Consider the following 21,352-nt stretch of genomic DNA (forward strand, 5'->3'; position numbering starts at 1 on the left):
TAACTCCTATTGCCTAGCTCTTATGCTTACACATGCTCTCTTGGCAATTTGATATGTTTGAATTAAGCATTTGCATTTACTTTAGGTAGTTGCATTTAGATAGGACTCATGTAGTTTAGTTGCATTTAATAAATGTCATAACCCTTAGTCCTTCTTGATTTAGCATGAGGACATGCTAAGGCTTAAGTGTGGGGAGGTTGACAAACCCCAATTTGACGGTTTATTTTGTATTGAATTTAGAGCATTTTGATAACCTTTTTGTCACATTTAGCCTATGAATTAGCATGGTTTTGTTATCTCTCCCATATTTGTGCTTAAGTGTAAAAACATGCTTTTTAAGCCTTATTTTGATGAATTCTAGTTTCTCTTTGATTCCATAAGATGCCTTGATATGTTTGCTAGTAATTCCAGGATTGGAATGGGCTAGGCATGGATCAAAGGAAGCAAGGAAGGAAGCATGCAAGTGGAGAGAAGCATAAAAAGTCAAAGAAGCAAAGTCAGCCACGCACGCGCACGCGCACAAGGCGCTCGCGCGTACATCGCAGAATTAGCCAGGGACGCGCACGCGTACCGTGCGTGCACGCGTCGATGACGGCACATGACCTCACTAATGCAACACGTGCCTGGCGATTTGAGAGGGTTTCTGAACCCATTTTTGGCGCCAATTGCTAAGGGAAAGGAATAAAAGGATGAAGGATTAAGGGGAAGGGATCACTTTTATCATTATTCAACTAGGAATGAATTAGGGAAATATATAGAAGATACTTAGGATTAGTTTAGAGTTTTAGAGAGAGAAGCTCTCACTTCTCTCTAGAATTAGGATTAGGTTTAGTTCTTAGATCTAGGTTTTAATCTTTGCTTTTCTTCTACTTCTATCTCTCAATTCTTTGTAGTTACATTCATCTCCCTTCCATTCTTATGTTGCAATTTCCTTTATATTGTTCTTGTATTTTGTTGTAGATCTACTTTTGTTTCTTCTACTCTCTTTCAATTCAATAAGAGGTAATATGGTGGTTGTTAATCGCCCCTCCACACTTTTGATGGTTATCCAGCAGGGCATTGAAGTCACCCAGGAGGCACCAGGGGAGATTGACATTGCTCGCGAATGCTTTAATGGAAGACCATAGAGTTCTTCTAGTAACCCTTTGGGGGCTACCATAAACTACAGTGATAAGCCAAGGTATGGAAAGGTTTTCGTACCAGAGACTCTGAGATGAGTGTATTGTTTTTCGTGCTCCAGAACGTCCACTCTCCAAACTGAGGAATCCCAAAGGCACCAAATTCCTCCAACACGACCCTCAGCTTCCACAACAAAAGCCTTATCAAAACCAATCATATCCCTGATCTGCTTACCTCGGGTACCACTGATTTGGGTTTCTAACAGAAAAAACATATTTGCCCCATATTCCTGGTGAAGGTCTCGAATAATGGACGGGAAAGCTTTACTGCCAGCCCCCTGTAGTTCCAACTGATGATGTTCATCATTATAAGCCGAGGGAGAGAGAAACCACCAGAGGTCATAATCACTTATGGGCACTAGCTCATGACTTTGGATCGACCAGATCCTTGGCCGATGACTCTTCCTTTCGGCCCCTGTCTCCAGCGTCCAAAATGGTGGTCTCCGCTTGCATCTCTAGGCTGCCCTTGGGATCGGAGGTCCCAGTCATGCGCCTGGTGGTTGGAGGTTATTCTCTGAACTGAACAAGATGTTGTCGCGTACCGAATGATGGTCCAGGTTCATACGGGCATCCTTCAGCGATTTGAACGCTTCCCATTGGTCTTTCTCCATTCTCCTCATGTAATCCTTGACAATCATCTCCATACCTTCCAAATCTGAATCCTTGTCTTTTCCTTTCATGGCTTTCGACGGTGTTTCCACACCCTTAGAGGTGGCTAGAGTACTTTCGGAGTTCTTTATTCTGTTCCTGATTTGATTTGGATTCCCACCCTGCTCCAGTGAGGCCCTGGGTGTAGACACGGTTTTCTTTAGGGTTTGAGGGTTTTTGCCTGCACCCATTTTGGGAACCCGTTTTAGAGATTGGGTCCTGGCCATTATCTCTTGGGCCTTGGGTTGCTGCGGCCCAATATGCCCTTCACCCTCTTGGTCCTTATCTAAATCTTCCATACTATGTTGTATGTTCCCCAAATTTTTCTCATGCAAAATATCAAAACGGGATCCCTGCCCAGAATCTTTCCCTTTTGGGGACCCGTCCTTTTTTGAAATTTGGCTAGAAAACGGCATCTGATTAGCCTGAGATTTCCTGTGTTGTGAGTGAACTTTCCTTTTATCAGCATATCTTTTAACCAGCATCAATGGCCCGAAATCAACGTTGGATTGGTCATTAATGTGATTTGGCTGATTTTGTGGGGATTCAGACTTGCCATTTTGGTTGCCCTCCCTCCCAACCGGTTCTTCCACCGGAGTAGTATCACCGGTGCTAGTGTCTCTCATCGGGTTGTCTCCAGTTGTGAGGTTCTCCATACATTGCTCGGCTCTATGGCCATACTTGCCGCATGAAAAGCAGATTTGGTGCAGACATTCATACTCAAGGTGGAGTTCGCACCCCAGCACCGAGATTCGGGGTACCAGTTGTCTAGCCAGGTCAATTTCCATACATATGCGAACAAACTTCCCCCTCGAGTGAATTGAGGTGGTTCTATCAACTTTTAACATATGGCCAATAGCAGATCCTACCCTCCAAAGAAACTTGTGGTTGTAGAGTTCAATCGGAAAATTTGGGATCCGGATCTAGGCAGCAATTTTCCTCACTTCTGTGGAGCCTGATAGGAAGAACGGTCTCCATCTCTGAACAATGAGATAGTGGCTGGCGATCATCCAAGGCCCTTCCATAAGCGCATGTGTGTAGTCTTCCTCATCTGAAAAGTGAACCAGGAAATAGTCACAATTCATATCAATAACATGGATCTTACCTTTGCTTTCCCAATCTTGACGGAGACGTTGTTCCATGAATGTGAACATAACACGTTTTCCCAACACCTTGACCATGAGAGCATTTTTTCATGGTCTGCACCATTCTTCGAACTCTTCTTTTGACACTGAAATCGTAGGGCAAAGGTTGAAAGGTTTCTCAACATTACCCCCATCCTCATCATCTTGATACCACTTGTCTTCAGGATTAGGCTCATGATCCTCCATGTGGAAAGGTTCTTCCTGGTTTCTTACAAGGCCAGGGCCGGTCAATAGAGTATCCTTGTATGAGCTTTTCGCGATTGGTATGGACTCCTCATCTACTGGGACAATCTCCATACCGTCGGACGGTCGATTTAGATCCACCTCTCTTCGCGTCTTTACTTTCTTCGTGCTTCGTTGCACTAGGTCGTCCTCTTGCGTGAAAATCCTAGCAGAACGCTGTTTCGTATCCATTCTCGTTATAGTAGTCTTCAAGCTAATTTTTACGCAACATTAGTTATATTGCATATATTAGTATTATATTTAATTTGATAAAATTTTTATTTTTTAAAAATAATTTATAAAAGTTATTTTTTAAAATATAGTATTTTAAAAATTATAGCATCTAACAATTATATTTGGTAAAATAATTTTTAAAATTTAAAAATTTTATAATAGATATAAATGTAAAATTTAAATTTGGAATTAAGTAATATACGAGGTCATATTAGATTTTTTTAATCTTGATAAGTATAAATCAATTTAAAAAAATTTCACTTTAGGTATTTTAAAAAATAATTTTATTTTTTAAAAATTATAAGTACAAGTATAAACATATAGTTTTTTGCAAAATGAGATGCTTTTGAAAAGTATAAATATTTCTTTAAAAAATTTACCAAACCAAACTTAAAAATGATTTAGGTAAAGTATTAAAAGTGCCAAACAAAATTTTATTCTTTTTTGTGAAAAAATTATTTCAAAAGAATTAAAACCATAAAAATATATTTTAAAACTTGAAAAAATATTTTAAAAACATAATTTTTTAAACTGCTCTTGTATTTGATAAATTGTTTGTACATTTAATCTAAATTTTTATAATAATATTTAAATAATTCTTTAAAATATGCATGTGAAAAGTGAGAATGAAATCCAATCTCTAAACTTTTGTAATTTATTTTTAAAATATTTTCGGTCATTTAAAAAAATACAAATGTCCCTACTCATAGCGTTTTAGTTGCATGATGATTAGGGAAAAAATAAATAAATAGAAACTGAAAAAAGTATAAATACATTTTAATGGTATATATATGTTATTATAAAGGATGTGGGAAAGGCATACGTCATTCAATGCGTTTTTATGTTGCTAGTCTCTCTTTAGTTGAAGTGATATCTAATTGGCTATATCAAATTTGGAAATTTCTTTGTTGCATAATAGGGTTGTGTGAAATGTGAAGAGTGAAATAAAAATTATAATTAAAATTTATGAAAAAGTATATATATATATATTAGATATGACATTTTTATTGATTTTCTGTTATAGAAAATTATACTAAAGTATGTTATCTGTTTTTAAGATCGTGCATGTTTGGCGTCATTATTTTGTTAAAAAAAAATCTTTTTTCAATGAAAAAAGATCTTTTTTTATTTTTTAACGTGTTTGGCAAATTTTTAGTACTAGTGTTTTTTGAGAAGCTGTAATTTACATCTTTTTTTAAAAGATTTTTGTTCCTTAAAAAAAAGATGTTTTTCATGTAATAAATAAACAAAAAAGTACTTTTATATTGTTATACCCAAACATAATTGATAGATAAAAAGACCTTTTTGCATGAGATATCCAAACATAAAATTATTTTTACTTTTCTATAAGATCTTTTAAAAAAAGATAACTCAAAAAATTTTTTTTTCTTAAAAACTCACCCAAACAAGCTCTTAGGCTCAATTTTAAAATTGTTCTTAATCTTTTAAACGTGTTATTTAAGTGTTTAATATTTTAAAATTATTATAATATTATTCTACCATTAATTTTAGAGTAAAGTATTGTTTTTGTCTCTAATGTTTGAGATAAGTCTTAAAGTTGTCCCTAACGTTTCAATCGTCCTATTTAAGTCCTAACGTTTCAAAATTGGCTCAATGTTGTTCTACCATTAGGGATCCATTAACAGAATTGACGGCGAGACAAAATTGAGACGATTTTAAAACTTTAGGGACTTAAATAAAACGAAAACGTTGAGGGACAAAAACGATATATAGAAATAAATTTTAATTTTATCCTTCAATAATATCAATTTTTTACTGTACATAATATTCAATTATTTTTAATTACATATAAGTAAATTATATTTAATCACATTACTTTTATTTTAAATAAATTTTTTTATATTTTTATATAAAATTATAAAAAAATAAATTTATTTAGAATAAAAGTAATGTGATTAAGTGTAATTTACTTAGGTGTTACTAAAAAATAATTGAATATTATGTACAATAAAAAATTAATATTATTAAAGTCTCTAACGTTTTAAAATCGTCTAAATTTTGTTTCGCCGTTAATTAATTCTGTTCATAGATTTATAACGATAGGATAACATTGAGTCAATTTTAAAAATTAAAAATTTAAATAAAAAAATTAAAATATTAAAAATAATTTTGAGATTTACTCTAAATATTAAGTACAAAAATAATAATTTACTCTTAATTCTATTAGCAATTCTGTAATGAAGCAATTCTGTAATGAAGATGCATATGTGACGTTATAATCCACCGTGGCAAATCGATCTCATATTACTGTTAATAAAAAGATAAAAAATTAAATAAAAAAATAATATTAGAAATACAAAATTCTAATTACTGTAGATAAATTTTGTATTTTGGATTGACATGTAAGACATATAATTTAAAATTATAAAAGAAAAAAAATATCAATAATTTGTAATTTTGTAATTAAAAAAATTGAAGAACGTTGATAATAAATTTATGGTGATTTAACTAATAATTTAATTTAACAACAGTAAATTTAAATTTTGATTTAAAAACTATGATAAAATTTTTAATTAAATTTTGAATTTAAATTTTGCATACGCTGATAATAAATTTATGGTGATTTATATAATAATTTAACTTAACAAATTGAATTAAAATTTTGATTTAAAAAGCATGAGAAAATTTCTAACAATACATTGAATTTAAACTTTTATGAAAATAGCAAAAATGTTTAAACTAATAATAATGTAACTTAAGAAATTGAATAAAAATAAAAAAAAATAAAGTTACAAATATTATCAAAGAAATTGATTAATCGTTAGTTAATAATTAATAAAAAAATAAAAGGAAGACATGATAAAATATCTTTTTTTAAATATATCATACTTGTGAAATATATATTACAAGAAAGATTTATTAATAAAAATTGAATTTAATTTTGTATACTGATAATATAAAATATTTTATATAGTTGTTTATATTTTTTTAGACAATTATTTATATGGTTGGTAAAAAAATATATTTTTATTAATATGATAATCCATAATTAAAAAATGTTTGTATAAATTATTTTATATTAACAGTAAGTTAAATTTTAAAATAGTATTTGAACTTACATTCGAGTCTCAAAGTGATTCCTCAAGTTAATAATTATTTAAATTTGTCCCCGAAATTATTCTCTCAAATTCGAGTTAATACTCAAAATGACCCCCGAAATTTGACCATCGATTCAATTTGACCATCTAATTCTCAATTGACCCAATTTATACCTTGAAATTTTAAGACGTGGCTCAGATTCCTTTCGTCCAACTCTATCACCGGAGTAATGATGTGACACCCAAACCTCACTACATACCTCTCCTTCTTCCTCTTACCATCGCCATCACCACCTCCCTTCGACCAACACTCTCTCTCCCCCAACAAACAACAGCATTTACAATCCACCAACACCCACATATTTTCACCGCCATAGCTTTGAAGAGCATAACACCTACACTCAACATTCCTTCATGACTGCAAGCAGACAGCAAGCCAATGAATGTGACATCATTAGGGAAAACACCATGAATCACCATTTGTGAAAAGTGCTGCAATGCTTGCTCACCGTGACCATTTATTGCCATGCCACAAATGACGGCACCCCAAGAAATAACATCCTTATGCACAATCATGTTGAAAATCTTGAACCCCATTTTCATGTAACCACAGTTAGTATACATGTTGAACAATGCATCCCAATATTACCATCAATCACAATGTCACACCACCCATTGTCCCAAATTCGAAGTACCCTCAAAATCACCCTCACCCATTGCACCTATTTTTGTGTTCCTATTAAGAGGGATCTAAAGTGTGGTGTTGTGTTTCTTTTTTTTTTATTTCTCTTCAATTTGTTAATGTTAATGATTGTTAATGTTGTTTGTTGGGGAGGGAAGACGTTGGTAGAGGGAAGATGGTGATAGTGAAAAAGAGAAAGATCAAATAATAGAAAGGCCCTTCATAAATGGCGGTGGAAATATGTGGGTGTTGGGAGATTGTGAATGTTGTTGTTTGTTGGGAGAGGGAGGGTGTTGGTAGAGGGAAAGTGGTGATGGCAATGGTAAGAGAAAAAAGGAGAAGCATGTGGTGAGGTTTGGGTTTTATGTCATCGCTCTGGTGACGGAGTTGGACGGAAGGACCAATCTGAGTCACGTCTTAAAATTTCAGAGTATAAATTGAGTCAATTGAAAATTAGAAGATCAAATTGAGCTGGTAGTCAAATTTCGAGGGTTATTTTGAATATTAACTCCCCAAACTCATAGCAGTTTCTAAAATAATTTTCGTCTTTTTTACCATTAAAGAAGACTAAAACGACATCATTTTATATTTATTAATAAAAAAAACCCAAACCTCCCCTTAAAAAGTAACTATTTTTCATCTCGTGTTTAACAATCTTTGCCACATATTAAACTCTAATTTATCCTTTATCTTAGTCATTCAATTTTTACGGTCAACAGAGTTAAACCATATATATATTTATAAAATAATTGTATTATGTATGAATATATAATAAGTTTATAATAAATATAGACTAAATAAAAATAATAAATTAGCCTATATAAAAATTAAGATGATCCAAATAAATTAAAATTATTATTTATCTTTAATAAAATTTTATGCTTTTATGTTCTTTTATTCATTTTTCATAAAAATTTATTATTTTTCTTCATATCACAACATAGAACTACTGAATGTGCTTGTGTAGATATGAAAATTATTAAAATAAAATACAAATTAAATTATATCATCGTATATATTTAAAAATATTATTTCAGAATTCACTTTAAAAATAAAAACTGATTATTTTAATGGTATAAAATATTACCAAAAAGATTTATAAATACTAAAATCTTAAAATATGTCATCGAATGTAACTTTTATATATTTTAATTTAATTTATGTTTAATTTTGGCTCGTCTTATATAAAATTTCTGGTTTCATCGCTGCACATGCTAGTATCATTTATTTATTTTATTAATAGTAATATGAGACTAGCTTTTGCACAATGAATTATAATGTGAAGTGTGTATTTTCGTTACATAATTATCAATAGAATTTATAGTAGAATAATATTATAACAATTTTAAAATATTAAAAATTTAAATATAACGTTTAAAATGCTAGGAATAATTTTAAAATTTAGTCTAAACTCTAAACATTGAAAATAAATGATACTTTACAAAAATAATATGTACTTTTAATTTTATTAAAAGTTGCTCTGCGTGTATCATAGCATAACGAAACAAATTTCCTCAATGATTGTGCATCTAATGGTTAATTTGTTATTGGGTATACATTTGTACTACTTGCAGAGGTAACAGCATAATGAGACTTGTCTATTAAGGGTCCATGGTTAAGTTAACGATAACTAACTGTTCAATAATGGATTACTTGGTCGAACTCTTTATAAGGGAGAAGGAAACTTCTTCCAAATACTAGGGCTTCGAACTAGTTGGTGGAGATATTTATAAGAAACTGTAACGTTCAAATCAATATGAGTACAAAAAAATGTAAAGATTAGATTTAAGATGTCATATCTTGGAGAAGGAAAATATTGCCCCCCTATTTAGAGTTGCTGGTGGGGTAAATTCCAAGAGAGACACATAACACCATTGAGGATACGTTTCAAATTTTAATTTTCCTAGATAATCAACTAAAGCCAATTTGAATAATTTTTTTAAATTATTAAAAAAAATAAAATTTTAAATAATTAAGATTATTGCCATTAAATTAGGATTAACAAAACGTAATTATTTCGTCAATATGAAATCTCATCTCATCCTCTTTCGTCACATTGTTCGTACCTTGTCTTCAGTCGTCCGTCACATTGTCATTGTATCTTCCGCCGCAACACCTCTATGACCATGCAGGGTAACCTACATTGAACAAAAAATAAAACATTTTAAGTTTAAGAAAAACATCCAAAGTTTAACAAAAAAAAATATTCCAATTTTACAATAGAAATATTCTAAATTTTAAAAAAGAAACATCCTACATATAACAAAAAAGATCCAAATTTAATAAAAAAAACATCCTAAGTTAAGCAGAAGAAACACTTCATGGTTAATCTAAAAAAGAAATATTCGAATTTTAACAAAAGAAAAAAACTAAAATTTAACAAAAGAAACATCCCAATTTTATCAATAGAATTATAGAAGCATTCTAAATTTTACAAAAGAAACATCCAAGTGTAACAAAAAAAATTTCAAATTTAATAAAACAAAATATTCCAAGGAAAACAGAAAAAACATCTCACAATTAATTTAATAAAAGAAACATCCGAATTTTAACAAAAGAAACATTCGATATTTACTTTCTCAGTGTATGTGTTTGCATTTAGCAATAAGACAGTTTTTTGAAGGGTCTGATCATGCCATAAAATACACCACATGTAGCTCTACGTTGTGGTGATGATGTTCGTTTGCATGGAGAACGACGACGCGAAGAAGCACCTACGTCGGCGACCTAGGGTTGACAAGACTCGCGACGAAGCTCGACGTAGAAGAACAATCTGCGCCATAGAAGATGTTGCATGCAGATCGCGTGTCGCAACGAAAAGGATCACCAATGGCGTGAGTGGAACTGGAGAGGAAGACGGCAGCGTAAACAACATGAGTGGGAGTGGGAAGGGAAGATGGGGTATGCAGCTATTTTTTTTCACAATGAATAATAGTGAGAAATCAAATTAGGATTAGGTTTAAGTAATGTTATGGATTTTTTTTCTGTATTGGGCCTTTTTGTTGTGGTTTACATTGTAGTTACAGAGAGCTGGTACTCTAATTAATTCCCTAGACTTTCTCTTCAAATTTTTGGAGTCGTGATCTAAGTAGGATTTTTTTGTAAGGTTAGGGTGTTCTTGAGCCAAGCCGTAGGGATGTTAACTAGGTAGGGCGGGGGTGGGCGATACCTCCTTGCTCCCTGTCCTCAAACCTTGATCTTCATTTTGTCCCCGTCTCCGTCCTTGCCCCCTGATTCCTGTTATTGGAAAATATTTGCCTCCATCCCCATTCTTCGTATTCCCTACAATTCTCGCAGAGCTCTATTCCCCGTCTCTCATTCATCCTATACAAAATAGTAAGAATTGTCTCATAGCAAGAACATCAAGAATATAGAAAACAACCACAGCGAAATGTAATAAACGTAGTGCAATAGATTCAACAAATAAAAACAATTAAAGAAATTCAATAAACAAGAACAAGAAGATAATCAAATAAGAAGTATCAAACAAAAATAATTAAACAAATTCAATAAATATTCATGCAAAAAATGCAATAAACTCACATCAAATTAGTAAATAAATACAACATTCAGTCATTATGACAGAAAATCAAAGAAGAACAGGAATAGAAACGGGAAGAATCAAATAGGAACACGAACAGAAATAAAGAATCAAACAAACTTACATCAAATTCAATGGAGGAGGAGGAGGAGGAAGAGGAGGGACAACCAGTAGCGACGACAAACGCAAGTGAAAGGGACGGTGCAACGACGAGACACGAGCAACAGAGCAGAGATAGGATGCGAGCGAAAGGAATAGCAGAAACAAACGCAAGTGAAGGGGATGGCACAATAATGAGACGCAAGTGGCAGAGCAGAGATGGGACGCAAACGAAGGGGACAACGATGACAAATGCTAGCCAACGGGACAACATAACGGCAAGACGTGACCGATGGAGCATAGACCGGATGCGATATGAAGGGAGATGGCTACTGATGTGGGGTGTCGCAATAGTGACTAATGAGAAATGGGAGAGCACAGTAAAGAGAATAGGTGTCGGCAGAGTAGTGTACAAATTTGGGTTAGGATTTTTATCTTATCCATATATATGTAACATGTGAAAATGCCAAAAAACTTATAATATAAATTAATTATCAAGGAAAATTAAGTAAATTTATGTATTTTGGATATCAGCGAGTTTAGGATGGAGATTTTTACTCGGGTCTCCATATCTGTCTCAAAAAAATGTCTCCAATTTCTATTTTCGCAAAAAAAATCTCCATCTTTAAATTTTCATTCAAGATGTACCTGCAGAAATCTCTACGTCTCGAGAAATTTTGCTACCCTTAAGGCAAAGATAGTGTTTAAGCACAATTTTAAAGTTGGACACAACACCAACAAAATAATATGACAAAATTATCGCTCTAATATATTAGGTTATAAACTTATAATTAATTTCTTTATAAATCCTGAAATTATGAATATACCTTGTTATTTTAAAATATTATTTATAAGCTCTCTTCTGAATTCTGATCTTCACTCACACTCTGTTCACAAAATGTCTCGTTAATGTTTTCCTGATCTTTCTTTTCAGTTCCAACAAAATCTCTTTCCACTTTTACCCTCCAATTCTTTTTTCACTCAAGCGATAACCAAGAACCCTCTTTCTTCCCCAAAGAATGGAAGAAAATATAATGGGACAGGGGCAAGGAGGGTTGATTTGAGATGGCTTTTTGCCTTTTTAAACCCTAAAATGTAACGAAAAAGGTTTCAATAAATAATCTATTTCGATGAAAGTTGGTGTACATTAAAGTAATCGCCAATGACCTTCTTGTTTGATGAAGGAGGTAAGAAATCCTGCTATCTCCATGATATGTCTCATTCATATATAATTTTTTTATATATTATATGTTTTCATTGAAATTACTAATTCTTTATTATAATATCCTAATTTTTTTATATTATAATATACTAATTCTTCATTTTTATATTATATTATAATATAATATTTCAATGCATTTAAACCCACTTGTAGTAACAATCATTATTATTTGCATGCAAGCAACTAGATACAACTTCAATGTTTTTTTAATGGTACGAGTAATGTGCAAACATGATTGAAGTCAACTTGGAGTGCATAATACGAGGTAAGTTTGATATATATATATATATGTTCTCACTATATCTTTTATATTCGGATAGGATAATGTCTAATTTATTATAAATTGAATCTTTATTTAAAGATTTGTTGTTAATTAATAAATTATTGTATACATAAAAATAAAATTTAAATTCCTTATTTTTATTTAAATAGACTAATGAATTACCTATTAAATTGAGCCAATTTGGTTTTAGCATGTATAATATATAGTGGAGAATATTGCTCAATGACATATTAATGGGATCAGCTGAACAGCACATCAATTTTATTTTTCCCATGGTCTGAAGGACAGATGCATGTTGGGCTTTAGGCCCAAAATAATATGAAAGATTACAATTTGGTGATTATGTGTTTACATGAACATAATTTTGTATGCAGCTGAAGCCCAGCACAGTTGGCATACCTGTCTGTCTCATACAATGCTGCACTCGGATTCAAATCCCAGCTAAGGTTGGTTGTGGTTTAAGAACCCATGATATTCATAGTTGTGTGTGTGTGAAACATGGGTATAATGCCTAGGATTGGGGGCTGTCCAATCCATTGACTAAAAAAAAAAATTGTATAAAAATAATAATTAAAAAATTATTAAATCATTTGATATATTTGATTAGTTTATTTAATATAATATATATTAAAATTTTAATTATTATTTACACAAGAATAGAACACCTTTCGGTTTACTATATTAGTTCTCATGACCAAAAATCAGTCATATCCAACGATAAAACAGCCAAGCTCTATAAAACCCTATATATATATATATGGTGTGTAATTACTAATTGTTTGCTATAATACGTGTTCATATAAATAGTTAACTTAAGTTTTTATTAGTTGATAGTAAAAGATTAGTATATCTAACTTTGTAACAAAATAAAGAATTGAGTTACAAAAGAATTTTTACATATTTAAAATTTAAACGAAATGTTTTATAAATAATATATGTGTGTGTGTCTAATATAAAATTCTGAATCTTAAATAATATCAAAATTTCCCCTTAACTCCTACGACATGAAAAATTTTTTAGAGTTGTAATTAATTATTATTGCAATTTTTACCCTGAAAACTCTTGCGTGAAATAAACCTTTTTACTTAGTAAAAATAATTTAGGTGAAAACTTAAAACTTAAAAGAGAATTACAAAATCTTAATTCATGAAATAAAATATAGCATGAAGAAAACTTTAAAATGGGGAGTTTAAAATCGGAAAAAGACTGTATATATTATTTATTAAATTTAATATGTATTAATTTAAAATTAATTAATTTTACTAGTATAATAATACAGAATTAAATCATTAATTATTTGTATAAGTTTTTTTTACATTACATAAAAATTATATTCTTATTTATTTATCGTTCTAAATCCTCCTTTTTAAGTGTTCCTCTAAAACTTTTGATTACAAAAATAAAAGTATCATTTTTTTCCTCAACGTTTGGGGTAAATTCCAAAGTTGTTCCTAACATTTCAATCGTCCTATTTAAGTTCCTAACGTTTTAAAATTGACTCAATGTTATCTTGCTGTTAGGGATCCGTTAACACAATTGATGGCGGGACAAAATTGAGACGATTTTGAAACGTTAGGGACTTAAATAAGATGAAAACGTTAGGGACAAAAACGATACATAGAAATAAATTTTAATTTTATCCTTTAATAATATCAATTTTTTACTATACATAGTATTCAATTATTTTTTAATCACATTTAAGTAAATTACACTTAATCACATTACTTTTATTCTAAATAAATTAATTTTTTTATAATTTTACTCTTAAAGATTTTTAGTTATAATGAAATGTTTGTAAAATAACTAGTATATAAACTTGTGGAAAAAAAATAATATATATATATAATAAAATATAAATTATACCTTTTGCTCTAATGTATCAAAATTCTTTAAAATTATAAAAAAATAAAATTTATTTAAAATAAAAGTAATGTGATTAAATCTAATTACTTAGATGTAATTAAAAAATAATTGAATACTATGTACAGTAAAAAATTGATATTATTGAAAGATAAAATTAAATTAAAATTTATTTTTAAGTATCGTTTTTGTCCCCAACGTTTTCGTCCTATTTAAGTCCCTAACGTTTTAAAATCGTCTCAATTTTGTCTTGCTGTCCATTCTGCTCACGGATCCCTAACGGCAGGATAATATTGAGTCAATTTTGAAACGTTAAAAATTTAAATAGGACGATTAAAACATTAAAAACAACTTTAGATTTACCCCAAATATTAAAAACAAAAACATACTTTATTCAAAATAAAAAATTAAATGGGGCAACAAAGACAGCGAGCATGTTCCCTTAAATATATAGCCACCCTTTTTCCCCTAATTTTCGTGTTCTACTTTACTTGTCTCGCCGTGTTCTGGAACCTTCCTTCATTCATTCATTCTCTTCTGCTCTGTATCACCCACAATGGCGTCTTTCTCGGAGGCTCCCCCCGGCGACTCCAAGGCCGGCGAGAAGATCTTCAAGACCAAGTGCGCTCAGTGCCACACCGTCGACAAAGGCGCCGGCCACAAACAAGGTATTTACTATTTTACCCTTCAGATCTGTGCCTCTCTTGCTTGCTTAGTTGAGCTTGTTTCTGTTAGGCAGTTAGTTATGCTGTTTCTTTTTCTGTTTCGTGTCGGATAATGCCGTTATTCACAACTGCCTTCTCTCTCTTAGGACCGAATCTGAACGGTTTGTTTGGGAGGCAGTCTGGGACTACACCAGGGTACTCTTATTCCGCCGCTAACAAAAACATGGCTGTTATTTGGGAGGAGAACACTCTCTATGATTACTTGCTTAACCCCAAGAAGGTACTATAATACTTACCAATTGCAATTACCCTAAGATCATGCTGCTATTATTGTTATTGTTGTGAATGATTAGTGGTCTTAAATTATGGTTGTAACTTCGATTATCTTGTATTTCAAATCCTCGCTTTGCAAAGATATTAAGATTGTTCATAAATGTAGGACATTCTTTAGAGCTAGCGTTGGGGATTGAATTAGGTCCACTCAATTTTGATACGGATTCTAATACATGTCTGATCAAATCTAGTTAGAGTCCATCAGATTCTGATCTAATTTTTGTTCATCACTTCATGCTCCAGATGTTCATTCCTTCCGGAGTGTGAGCATCCCTCGCCGCTTGAGCTAGCTTGCAATTTGATTTTTATTTGATGTGATCTAGAGGAATCATTATGAAAAATATTACGTGCACAGAAAAAATTAGCTACCAAATTGGTCACCGTGTTTTTGTGGATGAATATGAGTTGTTTAACTCATTTTCAATGTGTATTTTGTAGTTCAATATGTATTATACATGGGTGGCTTATTTGGTAGCTAATTTTTTTTATACACGTAGCATGGTTGAATCATTATTTAAAAGCTACATAGCTTGAAGTTGTGGTCAACAGAAGTCAAATCTAGATTTTTTTTCCAGCAATGCTACATAGCATGAAGTTGTGGACATGTGGATTGCAATTTGATTTTTATCTGATGCGATTTAGAGGAATCATTTACAAGCTAATATATTTTGAGAACCAACAATTATGTAGTTGACTAGTTGGATAATTTCTATAGAAACCATTGTAACTAATCTCCATGTCAATGTTGCAATGCGACATTGGATGTGTTGCTGATTTCTGTTTCTATTTGTTCTCTTGTGCAGTATATTCCTGGAACAAAGATGGTCTTCCCTGGTCTTAAGAAGCCCAAGGATCGTGCTGATCTTATCGCATATCTGAAAGAATCCACTTCGCAATGATTAAGCTATCATATACTCAGTTTTGCAATGTGATTTTGAAGTTTCGGACATTTAAATTCAGCGGTGCAGTAAGTACTGTATCTGGCAAATAAAGTAGACTTAAATTTGTTTTCGCAATGCTATTTTATTCGGATTGCATTGCTTCTCAAGAGGCTGCAAATTAGCTATTGAAAGTTGAAACAATATTATTAATATGTTGTGGTAATTGGTAAACTTGAAGAGCACAATTCATACTTTCTTCTTCAGTACGAGTGAATTGATTATTCTTGTTACTCTCTTGTGGACTTGTGCCTTTGGATTTTTAATTGCTTAGTTGTATGTACAAAGTTGTTAGTCTTGGTTTGTGGAAGTAGAATTTAGGGTTTATTTTAGGCACGCTTTTATTTTCAGTGTTTTTGGTGTTTGAATATTTAGTGAAAGATAAAACTAAAAATAATGAAAACAACAAAATTTTATTTTCTTGGTCTGGAAAATAATTTTAATCCTTATAGGCAGAGGCCAGAGAGATTAGAAATACCATAGATGATGAATTGAAGAGAATTTTTATGTGGCATGATATATTTTCATGGGAAAATGTGACATTTTTTATATTAAGATGGGAAATGTTTTTTTCATGGAGGAATACTTTGATGGAAATTATAGAACAGCCTTTGGAAATTCCATGTCGTCTCTGTGGTTTGGTTAAGCCAATATTCTTCGATTTTTTTTCCTTCTCTTTTTCTTTGACGTGAATATTCTTTCTCGTCAAGAAGAATATTTTGTGTTGAGACTTGAGACGTAACCGAATCGAAATCGAGTTTGCATTGGAAATTTTCTATGCGTTGGGAGTTTAGTGCGCGTTGTCCGCTGTATTTATTTATTTATTTATTTTAATAATTTTATATGATTTTAGTAATTACAATTTATCATAGGGAAATAGGCCTTGAAATGACAATAGAAGACTAGAAGTCTTCAAGTAATATTTTCAAACAAATTAAATGGTATTAGTTTAAGTCACTATATGACGCAATATTATTCAATGTGACACTCCATGAATATTCCAAAATTTCTAGGGTGAAAATCTTGGCCGGCACTGAATTTGATTCTAAACATTTAAGTCATTAACATTTTGATAATTCTATGATAGAGAGGTATTTGTGTGAAGAAAATAAAGAGTAGTGTGTATAATTTATTTTAAAAAATAAATAAAAAATTACACTTTTTTTAGAAAAGTATTTAACCATTTATAAAAGTAAATTTTCATCTTTTTATTATTTTTTTTTACCATGCTTTGTACCGAACATTTTTTTTATTTTTATATTTGATTATATAGTATGTTTTACATCTTTTCCCCCTATTTCACCTCAAGCTCAATCCACATTTTCTTCCCTAAGGATTGCGGTGTCTAACTGTCTATGTATCAATGTTCCAAGTGCAAAAGAAAAATGTGTTATGAATGCATTAGCACAAGCGTTACATGAAAATTTACTCATGAATATGGAAACTATAAATAACTGAAATAATAATGATGTATAAAACTTATAGTTATCAAAATGAAAATTTACTCGTGAATATGGAAACTATAAATAACTGAAATAATAATGATGTATAAAACTTATAGTTATCAAAACTAAACCGATAATTGATTTGGTTATAGTTCTGGGATATTGAGTTATCGATTCAATTATAGGTTATTAGATGAACTCGTTGACTCGATTATAATTAAATATGATCAAATATTATTTTTTTCGATTAGGGACTTCTTGATTCTACCTTGGAAGCAAAAAATTAGAGAAGAGGAATGGCAAATGTTTAGTAAGGAAAGGCAATATAATGCGCTATATCAAAGGAAGATTTCCACCCATAATATCTTAAGATTGGGGTTAAAAAATTACGCAGTCATCCATGATTTGATTATACATAATTTTATAAATTGATGTTTCAATATTGATTTCAAACAACTACACCTAGATCACAAAAACCTTTATATATAACATGAGTTTATTTTTAGGACCACATAGTAAGATATACTTACATATTAAAATTGATTACACATCCTACTTTATATCTCACACCACCATTTTCAATCCTTTCCTCCCTCTTTAGCCACAATAAGCTCCTCTAAGTTATCAGCATAACCAGTATCAGTAGGTACCAAAATTTCATCCTCTGTTGTAAAATTATATTTACTTCCAATGGCTCTTAGAAACTGGTAAACTTCAAACAAAGTTGGCCTCTCCTTTGAGGTTGCTACAACACAGTTGCATGCAACCTTTAGGAACTGGAAAAGCTCATCATCGGCTCCCTTCCCGGTTAGGGATTTGTCAATGGCATCATGCAGTTGTGAGTTACTTGAGAGCTGCTGAATCCATTCTACCAAGCTTCCTTTGAAAGTTTCCGGAGCTTTCGCCACGTGAGTAGGTTTTTCGCCTGTTACCAACTCAAGAAGTACAACACCAAAGCTATAAACATCACCCTTAGGCGTGGCTACCAAAGTTCTTGTGTACTCAGGAGCAACATAGCCTAAATCCCCAAACTCACCATTCACAAAAGTACTCAAATGCGTGTCGATGGGGTTCATCAGTCTAGCCAGGCCAAAATCGGAAATTTTCGGCTCAAAATCTGCATCCAACAAGATGCACTTAGAGCTTATGTTTCGGTGTATGATCCGGGGATTGCAGTTGTGATGAAGCCATGCTAATCCTTTGGCTGCTCCGATTGCAATTTTGAGCCTTAAAGACCACTCCATGGTGCTCTCATCGGCTCGATGATGTAATTGATCATGGAGGGTGCCATTTGGCATATTTTTATAGACCAAAAGCCTCTCCTTTTTGGCAGAACAAAAGCCTAAGAGGGGAACCAAGTTCCGGTGCTGGACTGCCCCTAGCGTAGCCATCTCAGATTTAAATTCTTTCTCTGAGTGTTGAGATTGTTGCAATCTCTTCACCATGAGTGATGTGCCATCATCAAGAACAGCTTTGTAAATGGTTCCAGTTCTTCCGGACCCAATAATGTTGCTTTTGCTGAAGTCATTTGTAGCCTTCATGAGATCACTCAATTTAACTTTTGTAAGTGTCTTCTCAAACATAGAAACCTGATATCCAATTCGGCATAGTTAGACACAATACTTTGAAGTTCAAATTTTACACAAACTAAGGGCTAATTTGGATTCTATTTTTAATATTTTGAGAAGGAAATAGAAAAAATAAAAAAGTTTTATAGTAACATTAAATCATGCATTGTGAAATTAGGATAAGTGTTTGATCAACTATATATCAATATTATCTCAAAAGTCATACAAATTTTCCCAAAAATTAGGCATCAGAAACTATTCTCTTTTGTCAAAATATCTAATACAGAAAATGTATCATTGCTGGTTCTGGTGTATAAATGTGTAAAGATCCATTATCTGTTATAAAACATTAAGATTGAAACATTTTAAGATTGTAAATATTATCAAACAAGATAATTCTCAATGAAGATGTTAAGCTAGGAGTTAATGCTTATTGAAAAAGTTTCCATAATAACAATTTTCTGTTGTAATAAGCCATCATCAACATGGTATACCTTTATTTGTTTGGTACCCTTTATACTCTTTGCCCATTTGTTTCCTTCAGGGTCCTCTTCCTTCTTCCTGGTAGAAACACGGCGCACATAGAAGAACATTGCAACACCAACCACCAATGCAGCAAAACTCACGCCACCAACGGCTGCTCCAGCTATAACAGCAGTGTTGCCGTTGGAAAGGTTACTCTGGCAAAGATCCAAAGGAGGGCCACAGAGGCCTGGATTATTCGCAAAGCTCTCGGCCGTCACTACACCTTTCTTAAACCCCGGAACTTGCCCAGTCAAAAGATTATTGGACACACTAAATGTCTTAAGCCTCGGAAGCTGACCTATTTGCGAGGGAATTTGACCGGTGAGCCTGTTGTGGTCAAGTTTGAGGTCATTAAGGAAGCTACAATTCGCAAGCAAAGCAGGTATCTCGCCATCAAAATCATTCGACGACAGATCAAGTTTTGTCACCCACTTAATAACAGTAGATATATCCTCCGGAAGGGGCTGAGAAAGCCTGTTGTTCGAAAGATCTAGCCCTGTTAAGCTCGAGCAATTCACAAGGCCTCGAGGGAATGACCCTTTCAGTCCCATGTTCGATAACTTGATATTCAAGACTCTGTTCTCATCAGGATGCCAACAGTCAACCCCGGTGAACCTGCAGATAAACCCTTCTGTGTTGTTGTTGAAATCCCATGACTGTAAATAGTTATCCGGGTCACGCAGTGAAGCTTTAACACTCTTCAAGCAGAAGATATCAGTAACAGTTCCATGTATCTTGCCACAACAAATAAGCAGCAAGAAACAAACAGCTAGAACAACAACACAACCACGGCCCCCAAAAATTCGGCTACTCGAAACCATCCTTACCGAGATCACAAACAAAATATCCAAGAAGAAACTATCCAAGTAACTCAGTAGGATTGGTATCTAAAGCAACCCACGGCAGAATCCATAACACTTCAGTCCTCCTATGAACACACTCTGAAGCATATTCAACAAAAAACAAAACTCAATTTAGCAATTCATACAAACCAAACCAAACCAAACCAAACAAAAACTGAAAATTTCAAAGGCAGCATTTTTATCTTTTACACCAGAATTCAGAGCCTACACCAAAGGCTAATCCACATATATGAATAAGAAAAACAGTAAAAAATAAATAAAAATCATGAGAAACCTAGTAAAGTTAACCTTGATACCAATCAACAGAAGCATACAAATCAAGGAAACAAGATTGAAAATCACATGAATTCTGCTTAGAGGCACTCAAATACCATTACCACTACCTCATCTCAGCTATTGGAAGACCCAACTCAGGAAACATCATGGAAAAACCACTCATCAGAGAAGAAAGGGAAAAACACCAAAATCAGAGTGAAATAATGAGTACAGAACATAAAGGTTTGAACTTTGAACAAACCCAGCAAAGAAAAAAAGCAGGAAAAACAGAGAATGAGTAATAGCAATGGTAGGGAAGAGAGATTGTGTTGCTCACATTGTTTGAGAGAAGACTAAGACTTGAGACTGTGTTGAAGAAAAGGGAAGACTTAATTACAATACAAAGTTTCTTTCTTTGACTATGTGACTCCCTTTTGCCGATAATAAAGGGCCAGCATTGTCCCTAAAGAAACTCTGAATGTGACATCATTTTTTATTTTTATTTTTATCTTTATTTTTTTTCCCCTTCTAATTTCTTTCAAGTAAGACAGCAGAGGATTTGTTGATGTAACTGTAATTTGTTTAAG

The 21,352-nt window shown here is 32.3% G+C and overlaps 2 protein-coding genes across 2 annotated transcripts; one reads left to right on the forward strand and one right to left on the reverse strand.

The window, feature by feature from the left end:
• Window positions 1-14,615: 14,615 nt before the first annotated feature.
• LOC107486094 (cytochrome c) lies at window positions 14,616-16,342 on the forward strand. The gene is made up of 3 exons (XM_016106642.3): window positions 14,616-14,841; window positions 14,985-15,118; window positions 15,975-16,342. The coding sequence occupies exons 1-3, from the start codon at window positions 14,730-14,732 to the stop codon at window positions 16,068-16,070; spliced, it is 342 nt and encodes a 113-aa protein (XP_015962128.1). The 5' UTR covers window positions 14,616-14,729; the 3' UTR covers window positions 16,071-16,342.
• Window positions 16,343-18,017: 1,675 nt separating this feature from the next.
• LOC107486093 (probably inactive leucine-rich repeat receptor-like protein kinase At5g48380) lies at window positions 18,018-21,090 on the reverse strand. Its single transcript, XM_016106641.3, has 3 exons — window positions 20,894-21,090; window positions 19,617-20,588; window positions 18,018-19,143 (listed from the first exon to the last, which is right to left on the reverse strand). The coding sequence occupies exons 2-3, from the start codon at window positions 20,466-20,468 to the stop codon at window positions 18,133-18,135; spliced, it is 1,863 nt and encodes a 620-aa protein (XP_015962127.1). The 5' UTR covers window positions 20,469-20,588; window positions 20,894-21,090; the 3' UTR covers window positions 18,018-18,132.
• Between the last annotated feature and the right edge of the window lie 262 nt (window positions 21,091-21,352).

The sequence above is a fragment of the Arachis duranensis genome, chromosome 4 (genome assembly GCF_000817695.3).
Source record: "Arachis duranensis cultivar V14167 chromosome 4, aradu.V14167.gnm2.J7QH, whole genome shotgun sequence".
Taxonomy (NCBI): Eukaryota; Viridiplantae; Streptophyta; class Magnoliopsida; order Fabales; family Fabaceae; genus Arachis; species Arachis duranensis.